This window comes from Typopeltis vanoorti, chromosome 6 (genome assembly GCF_054136105.1).
Source record: "Typopeltis vanoorti isolate ZY-2024b chromosome 6, IOZ_Tvanoo_1.0, whole genome shotgun sequence".
In the NCBI taxonomy this organism is placed as follows: Eukaryota; Metazoa; Arthropoda; class Arachnida; order Uropygi; family Thelyphonidae; genus Typopeltis; species Typopeltis vanoorti.
Window position 1 is genome coordinate 91,343,078 of NC_143554.1, and position 13,668 is coordinate 91,356,745.

The window sequence follows — 13,668 nt, forward strand, 5'->3', positions numbered from 1 at the left end:
TAAGTTTTGTAGATCTGGAAAAAGCATATGACAAGGTGCCAAGAGAGAAGCTATTCAAAACGCTACAGTTGTATGGTGTAAGTGGATCATTATATCAAGCAATACTTAGTCTTTATTTGAGTTCTAAGTCAGCAGTTAGAATTGAAGGAAGTACAGGGAGATGGTTTAATGTTAAATCTGGTGTGAGACAAGGATGTACATTATCACCTCTGTTATTCATTATCTATATGGATTACGTTATGAAGGAAAGTGGTATTAAACCTGATATCAAAATTGGAGATGTTAATGTCAGCTCCTTGCTTTGTGCAGATGATGTTATACTTCTAAATAAATCCGCTGCAAGTCTGCAAGATTCCCTGACTAAATTGAATAACTGTTGTGATAGATATGGTATGCAGGTCAGCAATAACAAGACAAAGATAATGAAAATAGGCAGAAGCATTGAGAATATCAGCTGCATTGTGAATGGAGAACCTATAGAACAAGTAAAACATTTCAGCTACTTAGGCACAATTTTTAGTGAAGATGGTAAATTAAATATGGAAATAGACAACAGAATCAACAAAGCTGGTATGGTAGGAAGTCAACTGAATAAATTTATATGGAATAAGAGAGAAATTAGTCAAAACACTAAATTAGCTGTATACAAGACAGTGTTCAATCCAATTTTAACTTATGGATCTGAGAGCTGGGTCAGAAGTAAAACACTTGACCAGAGACTAGTGACCGCAGATATGAGAGTCCTGAGAAAGATTAGGGACATGAACAGATGGCATCAATGGCAATATCATATTATAAACGAGGATATTAGGAAATAATTTGACATTGTTAGCATCCAGGAATGCATTAGCAGAAGTAATCTCAGGTGGTATGGTCACTTAAACAGAATGGCCGAGGAAAGATTAGCCAAACAAGTGTTCTCTGCCAGGTTGGCAGAAAAAAGACCAAGAGGTAGACCAAGATATAGGTGGCTTGAGATGGTAAAAAGTGCCTTAGAAGATAGATATATAAATATAAGATTTGACAGGTTACAGATTGATTTGGCAGAATTTTGTAGGTAGGAAGTTAGTAATGATGTAAGTTTTTCATGTAGTACTATCATATCCTGTACACCCCTTGAGGGTAAATGTCAGGAATTTGATGATGATGAGTTCACAAAAATGCAACCTCAGTCTTCTAATAAATTTGTAATAAATTTTTCAAAGTACAATCTTACTGATACAGAAGCCTCAGTTCTAAAGAAAGAGTTTGGTTATTATTATTATGATCAACAGACCTACATGGATGTCTCAAATATATTCTCAAAACCATTAGTGCCATTTTCCTCCAAATCCTCCACTCTGAGAGGACACAACTCCTCACTTATAAGGAATACTCTGCCACCGTGGTTGCCCTTGCCAAAATACACTATACTCTTCTATTTCTGTTCTTGTCAGTATATCATCTTCTGTCAACCATGTTTCACCAATTTCAATAATCTTTGGACTCGCTGTGGCTATCCATGCCACTAATTCATATCCTTTTTTTTCCTGATGCTCCTGGCATTTGTATAAAGAAATAGCAATTAATTGTCAGTATTTTTATGGCTATTTTTATTCCCTCCAGACATCATTTGACTCTGAATAATACTATATGTTCCCCCATCTCCCAGGAGATGGGGGAACATATAGTATTATCCTTCTTCGGTCCACCTTGACAACTCTAGTTTTTCTGCACTAATATTTTTACTTACTCCATAAATAGCATTCTCTTCAGATGCCTACATCTTTTCTTATTCAAATGCAGTTCATTCCTTGCATACAGCTTTCTTCTATCTGCGAATTATCATATCTCAGTAACACGTTTACTGTCTTTGCTCTCACACACTTCTGTCGTACAACCTCAAGCATAGAACTCAAATCTTTTACTACCTGATTTACACTATCTCTCAGGTCATGTGTACCCACAATCACATTTATGTCATCCACTCTTTCACCTCGCTTAATTGCTGAAGTCATGCTATCATTCCTCTGGGCAAGCAGCCCTCTAGCATTCTATCTTGCACTCCACAAATTGAATCTCCATACATCATATGTCACACTGCTGCATTCATTTTTTGTTCACCTGAATTATCTCTCTCTCTCTCTCTCTTGCATTCTACTTACTTGCCTTGTGATCTGTTCATCCCTAGTTCCTTACACTCCCACTTAGCTATCTTCCTGTCATCTCTCCATCCCTACTAGTATATTTGAATTATCTTGTCTTTCTCTCAACCCCCCCCCCCAACCCCCCCTCCCTTGTCTTCTGTTACTCCTACTCTCTCTCCTTCCCTCCCTCACTCTTGTTCATCTCCCGCCAATCAACCTTTCCCAAACCCTAACCGAGTGAGTAGGATGCATTAACGAGTCATGTTTTCTAATACCCTAGCTGCATATTCTCTCTATATAGCAGTTTTTGATTATCCAGTACATCCTTATTCTTTTATTGAATTTTTTTTTTAAGAATTAGATTAAAATCTCATTCACATGAAGTTTTTCTTTTATTTTTTTCTTCTTCTTTTAGGTATAATGGCAGGTTCTCCATGTCCTGAAGAAGTAATTAGAGCGGTTGAAAATGTATTGAATGTGAAAACAATGTTTGTAAGTATTTAATATGTAGAACAGTTCTTATGTTGCTAAATTATTGGTATTATTAGTATTATTAATTTCTCTCAGTGGAGTCCACTATTTCATTGATTAACATTTTACCTGTGACTGTCTAGCATTACATTAAAAGGATTTATAGAATTTCTTTTTAATACTTAAAAATACATGAAGAAAAACATATTGTTGGATAATTATTCTTTATTAGTAATAGTAAGAAGATATTCTGGATGTCCAGAGTAATTATTTGAAAGATTGATAAATGAAACAAAACAGTGAGAGAACAATAGTAGGAAACTATTATTCAAGAGGAATACAGCGTGGAGTGCATATGAATACATGCAGATGCAGAGTGAAATGAAGAGAATTTTAGATGTGTACGAAGAATGAAGAAGATGGGAAGAATGAATGATGTTGGTATGAAAGAGGTAACAAAGGACTCAGAGTGGCATTGTGTGGGGATTTGATTATTAAAGGTGTGGGAAAAAAGAATATGCACAAGGTTTGGTTTCCAGGAGATAAAATGAATAGAGTGATTGAGGCATTAGATATGAGGAGTAAACAAGCAGAAGAGTTGGTAGTGGTAGTAGGGAAAAAAATGACTTGACTGGGAACAAGGAGAATGTAAGACTGAATATCAGGAGATTGTTGAGAAATACAAAAGATAACAGTGTGATGAGGTGGAGAGCAAGGATTATGGATGATATGTTAGCAGAAATCTGTGAAGAGAAAGGAGTGCACTTTGTTTAATGCATGGAGTGAGTTTGAAGAATGAATTGAACTGTATAAGGGTGATGTACTACATTTAAATGATATTAGTGCAAATTGTTTGGAGAGACTGCTGTTGGAAGCAATGAATGTAGGGAATGAATTGGGGCCAGTAAGAAGTGATGTGAATCAGTAGGAGAGTAAGAAAGGAAGGAGAGACTGAAGTGGTGCTTAAAGCTTGTAATTAAATTAGAATGGATGTAGCTGGATAGGTATCAGCAAATCTCCAGTTTAGTGCACTGGAGATAAGTGTCAGCCGATCAGACATCAAATCTCCAGAGTGCATTAATCTAGTTGCAAGAGGTGTGTCCCAGGTATTTGTTTTAGGGCCATTTCTGTTTAACTTATATGTTAATGATATTAGGACTGAAGTGGAATATTCAATTGTTTGTTGATGCAAAGCTGGGAAGAACTATCAAAAGTAAATCATATGTTATACCAAAGATGGGCAAGGGAGCAGGCAAGTGAGTGGGTAAGTGTTGAACTGGTTCGGTAGTTCAGTATTGAACTGGTAAGCCTATTTAAGTGTAAGGTGTTAAAATTCAGAAAACAAAAAAATGGATCCAGAGTATATAATTAGTAGGGATATCTTAAAGCTGTCAGGCTAGTGAAACAAATGGACTAATAAAAGGCAAACATATATGGACGCTTGAGCAGCGCTCATGTCTTTTAAGTAGTCCAAGCTAAGGCAACTTGGGGATGCCGAGGATTGTATTCTCGCAAGTTCTCAGAATAACTTACAAAAGTTCTTACAAGTTCTCAGGTCAACTTATAAAACTTTCATAGGTTCTACAAACATTCGTCTTTGAAATAATGTTGGATTTAATATCCACTTTGGCTATGTAATAAGCATTTGCTATAGTTTTTCAAGATGATTTGAATTGACTCAGTGAATGAACAAGTGAGTAGGCTTTTAGCAGTTCATTGTTGAAAAGTGTAAATTTTGTCAATTTTAATTTTTCTGTTTATAATTATGTCTTTAGTTAATGAAATTATATTGTGAGAAATCACAATATAAATAATAGATTCTCTATTACATATAGTGAGCATACTGTATGTGCATTTAAGGTTAATATTCAACTAAATGAATGTACTGGCTTAATTATAAAATTTGTTTATTGGAAATGATCACTAATTTAATTTAAATGTATTCATGAAATGAAAAACTTATTTGTTTTGCTTGAAATGTGTGAGATTTACAGTTTACAAGCAAAGTGCCATAACAATAATAACAGGAATAGAAATCGCTGGGTACAGCATTTTTCGTCAGGATAGGAGGGGAAAGTGTGGTGGTGGGATACCGCTTATGATAAACGACGACCTATGTGTCCTCTAAGAGTGGAGGCTTTGGAAGGAAGTGAGACAAATGATTTTGAGAGCATATGGTGTGATGTACAGGTAGGCAAGACAGGATATTTAGTGGGGTGTTGCTACAGACCAAGGAGCACAGAGGATGGGGACCAGGAGATGTTTAGACAGTTAAGTTTGGCAAGTGCAAGAAGAATGATTGTTATGGGAGATTTTAACTACAGTAGTATAAATTGGAGAGAGGAAGATGCATGTAGCAATAGGGGAATGGAATTTCTAGAATTCTTGAGGGAAATGTCTTAGGCAGCATGTAACAGAGGAAACAAGAGGTTCAAGAGTTTTGGATTTGGTTATAGCATCAGAAGAGTTGATAATAACTGAGATGACATCTCTCCCACCATTTGGAGAGAGAGTAACAATATGGTTTTGACATGCAGGAGTATCAAAGAGACGGGAACTTATGTGGAATTATACAGCAGGTAATTATAATAGTCTTAGACGTCAACTTTGGGACGTTTCATGGAGAGAGGAATTGGAAGGCCGGGATATCATTAGTGCGTGGGAAATTGTGAAAGAATATTTGTTAGCAGCAATGGTAAGTTGTATACCACGAGTAAAGTGGATGACAAACAATATTAAACAGGAATTGCATTCGAAAAACAGGCTATGGAAGAGATATAAGGAGACAGGTGAAGAGAAGATGCATGAAGAATATAAACACAGGCCAGAAGAGTGACTAGTGTGTTAACGAAAGCGAAACTGGAATATGAGAGGAGATTGGCCCTAAGATCCAAAGAAAATTCTAGGGAATTTTTTAGCTATGTGGCCAGTAGGAGGAGAAATGACTGTGGAAGAATGATATTGTGGGATAAAAATGGGAATAGAGTGACTGATGCAGAGGACATAGCGGAATTGTTCAATGAACACTTTATTGGAGTATTTCATCCTAGAGGAGTCAGTTTTAATGCTAGAGGGATAGGGCTGATTCGAGGTTTAGAGGTACAGGAGGAGAGTGTGTTTCAGATACTGAGTACTCTGGATGTCAGTAAAGCTTTGGTACTGGATGATATTTCACCACGAGTTTTGAGAGAATGTGCTAGGGAACTGACAGTGCCTTAAACCTGGCTTTTCAATGAAAGTCTGGCTGTGGGAAAGGTGTCCAGGGAATGGAAGGAAGGTAAGAGATAGTGCCATTGCATAAGGGTGGTAGCAGACTGGATGTGTCTAATTATAGGCCAGTCTGTGTGTCATCAGTAGTTAAGATCTTGGAGAAAGTAGTGAAGGACCATATACAGCATTGGGCAGATGAGGGTAATGTTATCTGTGAGAGTCAACATGGATTTGTGAAAGGGCACTCTTGTTTTAGCAATATGCTAGCCTTTTATAATAAAGTTACAAGAACATTAGATGAGGGAAAGGCATATACTGCAATTTTCTTAGACTTAGCAAAGGCATTTGACAGGGTGCCACATGATAAGCTGATATTTAAGTTGCAGCACATGGGTCTGGATGTCAGCTTGGTCAACTGGATTCAGGATTGGCTGTCTGATAGGTATGAGAGAGTTGTGTATGGTGGAGCAGTTTCAAGGAGGCAAAGGGTTACAAGTGGGGTCCCACAGGGCTCAGTACTAGGACCTATATTTATACACGTGGATAAGCTTATGTGTTTGTCAGACATGTTGTAATAGGTTTCATGGTATGATAAGAACACAAATGGTTAAGAAAATAACTATTTATTAACTTAAAAGCTAATATTTTGCTGGTATTATATCCGGCATCTTCAGAGCACACAGCACAAAGTTTGTTACAAATGCAAGATAACCACAATCCAATGTAACAGTGGGGCTAGTATAAGTGATTGCAGTGTGCAACAGAAGACTAAAGTCCTAATATGGTGCCATCTAGGTTTAAAAAAAAAAAAAAAATTCAAGTTTTGAAATAGTAGTCCAAATGATAGTCTTGTGTGCTCTGAAGATGCTGGATATAATACCAGCGAAATATTAGCTTTTAAGTTAATAAATAGTTATTTTCTTAACCATCTGTGTTCTTATCATACCGTGAAACCTATTACAACAATAGGACCTATATTGTTTAACCTTTATATCAATGATATTGCCAGTGTATTGCAAGGGGATATTCAGTTGTTTGTGGATGATGCAAAGCTGGGAAGGATTATTAGTAATAGTGCAGATGTGGTAGCCCTGCAAGAGGATTTGAATAAGCTAGATAGATGGGCAATGAATGGGGGTGTCAGTTTAATGCAGCAAAATGTAAGGTCTTGAGGTTTGGGAAACATTGATGGGATGCTGCATACTCTATGGGAGGAGTTATACTAGAGGAAGTAGGGGAGACAAGAGATCTGGGGTTGATGATTGATAGAAATCTGAAATTTAGGGGACATATTGTAAAGGTGGTGAAGGTAACACAGAGGATTGCTGCAATTATGAGAAGGACACTGACCTGCAGAGATAAAAGTGTTATCATTCCGTTGTATAAGTCTCTGATCAGACCACACTTGGACTATTGTTCTCAGATTTGGTCCCCAGGATTTGAAGGGGGATAAATGAACTGTGGAAAGGATACAAAGATGGTTTCAGGACTGTACAATTTTGGTTATGAGGATCGGCTGAGGGAATGTGGACTGCAGAGTTTGGTGGATAGAAGAAGGAGAGGTGATATGATTGAGACTTTTTAAACTGTTGAGAGGTGGTTACAGGGTTGACACTGGGGAGTTCTTTTGCTTGGTTGAACAATGGGAAGGAGTGATGACAAGAGGTCATCCCTGGAAGTTACAAAAGGAAACTGTGAGCAAGAAGGTGAGGAGTGGTTTCTTTGTATGGAGGTTGGTTGAACCGTGGAATGCATTGCCTGATGGAGTGGTGAGAGCAAGGACGATCAATGAGTTTAAGGAGTGGAATGATAGACTTTGTGTTTCTTAGGAAGGACCTCCCATGATGAGTCTTTTGACTCCATGGAGGCCTGAATAATAATAATAATAACACATAATGGCTGCTCATTTTTCTCATCTATGACCAAAACAAAAACTGAAAGTATGATGCATAGTAGAGTATGCATTGAGTTAGAAGAACACTGCATCATACTGTTGTATAATACTTGATGTAAAATAAGCCTTGATTTTTATTTAATTTAAGAATTCTAAAAAAGAAGAGAACATAAATCAGGCCTGGCAATCCTCACAACTACTACAGGCCATCAAATATTTTGGCAACAAACAAAAATATCATATATTGATTATGAATGTTTTACAAGAAAATTTACAGAAGCCTTGCAAATGATTAGGATACCTACATAATGCAATAAAAATCAAGGCTTAATTTTATATCAAGTATGGTCTGCTTTCATCAGAAATTTAATTGCCACTGACCTAGGATATAACATGTTATATCACGTGATAGCAACAACTAGAAATGTTCCAACACATACAGTAACAAATTTACTGTTTGCATTTTGGTTTATCAATTATATGTAACAGTTGTGAAGTTATCAAAACATCTAATACGTGTAATTAATTGTTAATAGACTTTTGTTTTGAAAACTTTTTTTGTTTTGTATACCAGTATCCCTGATGATGTAAGTGTTATGACTTATGCAACTTGTTTTAATTGTTGAAAACGAAGGAGAAGAGAGCCCGTAAACTTTTGTGAACTTCGAATCAATTTCTTTTGGCATTAGCTGATAAGAACAGATTTTGTTTGAGTACCTTGATTGTTCAAATCTAACTTTCGTTAGATGTCCTCCGTGACCAGGCCATTACTTCGCCATGGCCGTTGGAGGACATACTCACTGATAAAGTACAGTTAGTCGAAGTTTTTGGCCTCCGCCTCCACTTCTCAAACTATACTTTATACCTTTTGTAAATTACCACTTTGAATCTATAAAACTCCCATTGGTCTGTTTTCGTCCTTGCCTGCTCTGGCCACTGTATGAGTCGGAGGGATTTTTAGGCTTTGCAGGCCTGGGAATCCTGGTGAAACTTATGGTCTTGAAGGTAGGAAGCAGATAGGAAAGTGAAGAAAAACTGGTCTTGAAGAGGGTGGGAGTGGTGGGTTTCAATTAAAACTTGGGTCGGGGATCTAACTAGCAAAGGTGCCAGTCCCTTATCTAGTTTCTGTTCACCTTGCAATCTATCCCACTTATGTGGGTTTGCCCATAGAGTGCCCGGTGAGCAGGAGTTACAAACAATTAATACTTTTCAATTATTATTTTTAATCTTAACCAATTCTAAATCTATATATATATATATACATACTCACTTATTAGCTTTCAATTTGTCATTTCATTAATAAACAATAAACTATAAACTATTCCTCAGTTACTTCTGGGTAAGGTTATTAACATGCCTACACTAATACGATTTTTTTTGTATTTTTTAATTTTATAATTTTTTTGTTAATTTTTTAGTTTATTATATATATATATATATATAAAATATTTTTTTTTATTATTTTTAATTGTCATGCAAATATTCGTTAATAAGCTAATAAGTAAGGTAAGTACGGTTAGTAAAGGATCAAAATCATACCCTTAGAGCACTTGGCGGCTTTCTAGTTCTTCCATCCCAGAGGCCATTTTTATGGCCGCCCGAAGTGGGTCTTTCCTGCTGTGATGTAGGGTCCTGAAGTCCTCCATACTCTAAAGTCCCTGCAAGAGAAGCTTGTTAAGTTCCGTTAGTTCCAGTGTGTAAGACATCTAAGTTGTCCATCGTGTAGGTTCGCTAAAATGGGAGGTGTGCACCATTTTTTGGTGAAATTGTACTCTCCCATCAGCGTGAGGTTAGTGTGCATATAATTCCTTATTGAACATCTGGCTGTGGCTAATATGTCCAATAATCCTAAGTTGTGTATAGAATACGCTGTGGCGTTTCGAACTTTCCAAATATGGAAGCGGAGTTCTTTGATTGTGTATAGGAGTAGTAAGTTTTTAATTGGTTTTGTGTCTATGTTGAAGTAGACTATCATTTGTTTTGTAGGAAGAGGAATATTGAATTTATTGGCCACATAGTTCCATATGCCTTGCGCAACTGGGCAATCGTACAGTACATGTTCGACTGTCTCTTCCCCAGGGCAAAAGACACATGTTTCATGTGGGGCTTTTCCTCTTCTTTGTAGCTCGTGCCGCGTTGGGAAGAAGGCATGGGCCATTCTCCACGCAAGAGCACTTCTTGATGGATAGGTGTCATAGTGTTTGTGTATGTTTTCCCACGTTTTTTCCGTGGTTTGTCGCGAGTGTAGTTGTAATGTGTACAGTGTTATTTTGTTTGTTATTTGGAGAAGGCTATCTGATGATAGGTTAATATCTTCCCCTTTGTTTTTTAGGTTTTGTAGTTCAGTAATTATTTCGGTATAGAATCGTGTTGTGTTTAATGTTATTGGACCCGGTGTTCTGGTTTTGCCAAACAGTGGAATTTTTATTCCAAGCCAATATCTGGCGAACCATTTAGCTTGGTGTTGTTCGTGTTGAAGTACTTTTTTAATCGTTTTCATAGATGCCGCTAATATTTTGGATTTAAAGTGTGGGAAGTTGTATCTCCCCTGTGTTTTTGGGCCGTACATTTCGTCTCTGGCTACCTCTTCTGCTTGGTAATTCCAAAAATACTGGAATGCCATCGACTGCCATTTTTTAATTGTTTTCGTTGTGATTGATTATATCTGTGCTGTGTATAATATTGATGGTAGAAATATTGTATTGATTATCCGAGCTCGCGCTTGTAGAGAAAACATGTTCGGACGCCAATTTTGCATTTTTGTTTGTATTGTTTGCGTTATGTCATTTGCAGAGAATTTTCTTTCTTCGTGTGTGAATGGGACTCCTAGAATTTTAAGTGGTCCCGTAACTATGTTCCATCCGTGTGGCAGAGTCTTGTTTGTGTTGTTTATGTTTCAAGGCGGTTTTTGTTTGATTTAACTTTAATCCCGATAGTTTACTAAATTGTTCTGTAATTTTAATGAGTGCATGTAATGATTCCTTTTGTGTTATGATTGCTGTGATGTCTTCCGCATGGCAGATCGCTTTGCATTCTTCATGCGATCTGCCAGGCAAACTCATCCCAGCAATACTTTTGTTCGTCTGTATGGCTTGTAATAATGGTTCCATACATAACGTGAAGAGGGTTGGGCTAAGTGGGCAGCCCTGTCTCACCCTCCCCCTCCGTATTGTAATAGGATCTGTTATTTGGCTGTTTATTTGCAATTGTGTAGTGCTGTCTTGGTATATTTTTTGGGGGGGGGGGTTATTGCTGCTATTATTACTGTGTTCTGGGTATCTATAGTGGGATTTGCTGTATTCTCTGCAGTGATCCCTATTGGTTGTTGGGGTTCGTCTGTGGTTATGGTGGGATTTGCATCATCTGTTGCAGCGATCCCGGTTGTTTCCTGATTGTCTGATGTCAGGACGATATCGTCAACACTGTCTGTTGGGGTTGTTTCCTGATTTTCAGGTGTGTTCAGGATGATGGGGTTTACTGTTTAGTCACTTTGCTCAGCAGTGATCCCGGTGGTTTCCACATTTTCTCTTGTGGGATTTGCTGGGGTTGTTTTTTTATCTTTAGGGCACTCCCAACTTTTATGGTGAATGGAATAGCATTTTGTGCAGAGCTGTTGAACCCCAGGGTAGTTCATAACCAGCTTCCATCCTGCTATCGTAACAATATTTGGGACTGGCTTGTCCATAATCATATTAACTGTTATGTTTCCAGATTGGACGGATGGAAAGTCATTGTATACATGGTGAGTTAGTTTTATATTCTTTCCGTATATAAATAATTTTCTCGCTATCCAATCATCTTTTAATTCAATAGGTACTCTTTGTACCTTAATGGTTTTTCTTTGTATACCGACTCCTTGTGGTTTTATATTATGGCCTTTGATATTGAAACCTTCGAGAAGGATATCCTTAGAGGTTTCTGATTTTAGAGTATTGGTTCCCTGGTAACGAAGTGATCCAAGTGATTTCGTCATCTTTCTGCAGTATTTCAAATATCACTCTGAGAACATCTCTAGGATTGATTTGTTCTTCGGTGGGGATTTGAAATTGAATAGTGTTTGGTCGTTCAAAATTGAACGGTAACCAGGAATATTGGATTGGTCTACTAAAGGTGTGGATTTCCGGTGCTTGGAAGAATTGTGTGTTCCTTTTGCGAGTGTTTGCACATAGGATATCATTTTTCTAGTGAGGGAAAGTGTTTAAATCTGTTAAAAATAACTGGGGTGGAGGGGATATTCCTCTATGGTGTTGTGGGAATGTTCTGTTCCTGCCAAAAAAATTAAAGTACAAACTTACCCTGCGGATACGTCGTTAACTCGCTTTGTGGCTGGGCCACGATGGCAGTAGTTTCTGGGCTGTTGCCCTTCCACTGGAACTGGTACTCTGGGACTGGAACACTGGAATTGGCAAACTCCTCACGAACAGATACTACGATCCTGATTAGCCTTGGAGCTCTCTCTCGGGGCTACGACGGCGAAAAGCATTATCCGAAAAAGCACAGATACTACACTTTGATCTTAGCCAAAAGGCTGAGAAGCGATAACGACCAAAGGTCCGAAACAAGGGGGGTCGTCCCCGATGATGCCCGCACGTTGGTGGTGTGGTCTGCTTCTTTGAGGGAAAACACTAGGCCTCACCTCCGGAAGATGGTTCTTTTGTTGTTGTTGTGAGCATTTCAGGAAGCGGGCTCGACCTGGGTCCTAAAGTTGCACCCCTTGCATGGAAGCCTGCGGTTTATATAGTAACTCTGATCTGTAGAGGTCGCGATGCAAGTCAAGCCCATCTAATCAGAAGCCGTTTGTTCAGGAACAGTATCTACAGCAAATCCCAACTTCGCTGACACCAACTCAACCCTCATGACAATTCCCCCCCCCCCCTTCAGCCGATTCGTGTTCACGTCCAGCAGAGGAATCGGTTCGTACATTTCCCCATGCATTTTTCACTTAAAATGCTCTCTGATCAGTAGATGAATGGGCTCGACCAACAGCAGTGGTGCAACAGAGGTCCATGCAACTTGCAGCAAAGGAGGTAAAGTTCTGATCGCTATTCTTGGTATTTTCCATAATGTAAAAACACATTTGCCCGAGTTTGTACTACGTACTAGGACTACTTGCATTAGCTCACGCTAGTAATCGCCGATACTTTTATAGTTTATTATACTATATTCGGCATGAAACTCTCTGATTCCAATCTTTGAGTTTCTTATTCGGTTTTAAAATAATGTGGGATTTAATATCCCCTTAATTTAAATAATGTTTATATCACTGAAATGAAGCCTATTGGTTCTTTATATTTAAATAAATTAAAACCTTACATTTTGCAACATTGAACTTGCATCTCTTCCTGTGCCCAATCACTCAATTTATTCAAGTCTTCTTGTAAGGCCACAACATCTATACTCTTGAATGGTTCGTTCCAACTTTGCATCATCTGCAAACAACTGAATATCTCCATCCAAATCTTCACCAATATCATTAATATAGAAGTTAAACAGCACTGGCCCTAAAACAGACCCCCCTGAGGCACACCACTAGTAACTTTCCTTTTCCTGGATATCGCTCCCCCCATGCACAACTTGTTGATACCTATCAGACAGCCGGTCTCCAATCCAATGCACCAATCTAATATCCAACCCCATATTATGACAATGACAACTAGACAGCTGACTGGGGAAGAGATATGGCTAGTTGAGTTTTTAATGACTGTTTGTTTGTTTATCATAGTTTTTCATATAGAAAGAAAGAAAAATAAAGTTCTGAACCTTAAAGGAGATAAAAGGAAGGAACAAGGAACAAAGTGAAGATGAGTGGTTTATATTATGAATTTAGAGAAAAGCAGCAGCTAAAATTGCTAGTGTTTTTGCAATTCTTTAAAAGTGAGCACTGTAGTGTTCAAATTCATATCCAGAAGTTTTATTTCCAGAGAATTGGAAATAAAACTTATTATGATTATTATTTATATGGGAGCT

At 37.8% G+C, this 13,668-nt stretch overlaps 1 protein-coding gene and 1 pseudogene across 2 annotated transcripts in view; one reads left to right on the forward strand and one right to left on the reverse strand.

Moving 5' to 3' along the window:
- Nucleotides 1–13,668, forward strand: part of LOC150105701 (medium-chain acyl-CoA ligase ACSF2, mitochondrial-like) — a 398,514-nt gene that overhangs the window by 287,108 nt on the left and 97,738 nt on the right. For both annotated transcript variants that reach the window (XM_090394306.1, XM_090394307.1), the window contains exon 11: nt 2,542–2,618. In XM_090394306.1, the coding sequence (XP_090250432.1) occupies nt 2,542–2,618 (77 nt within the window). The remainder of the gene's footprint in view (nt 1–2,541; nt 2,619–13,668) is intronic.
- LOC150105702 (U2 spliceosomal RNA) lies at nt 12,121–12,241 on the reverse strand (annotated as a pseudogene).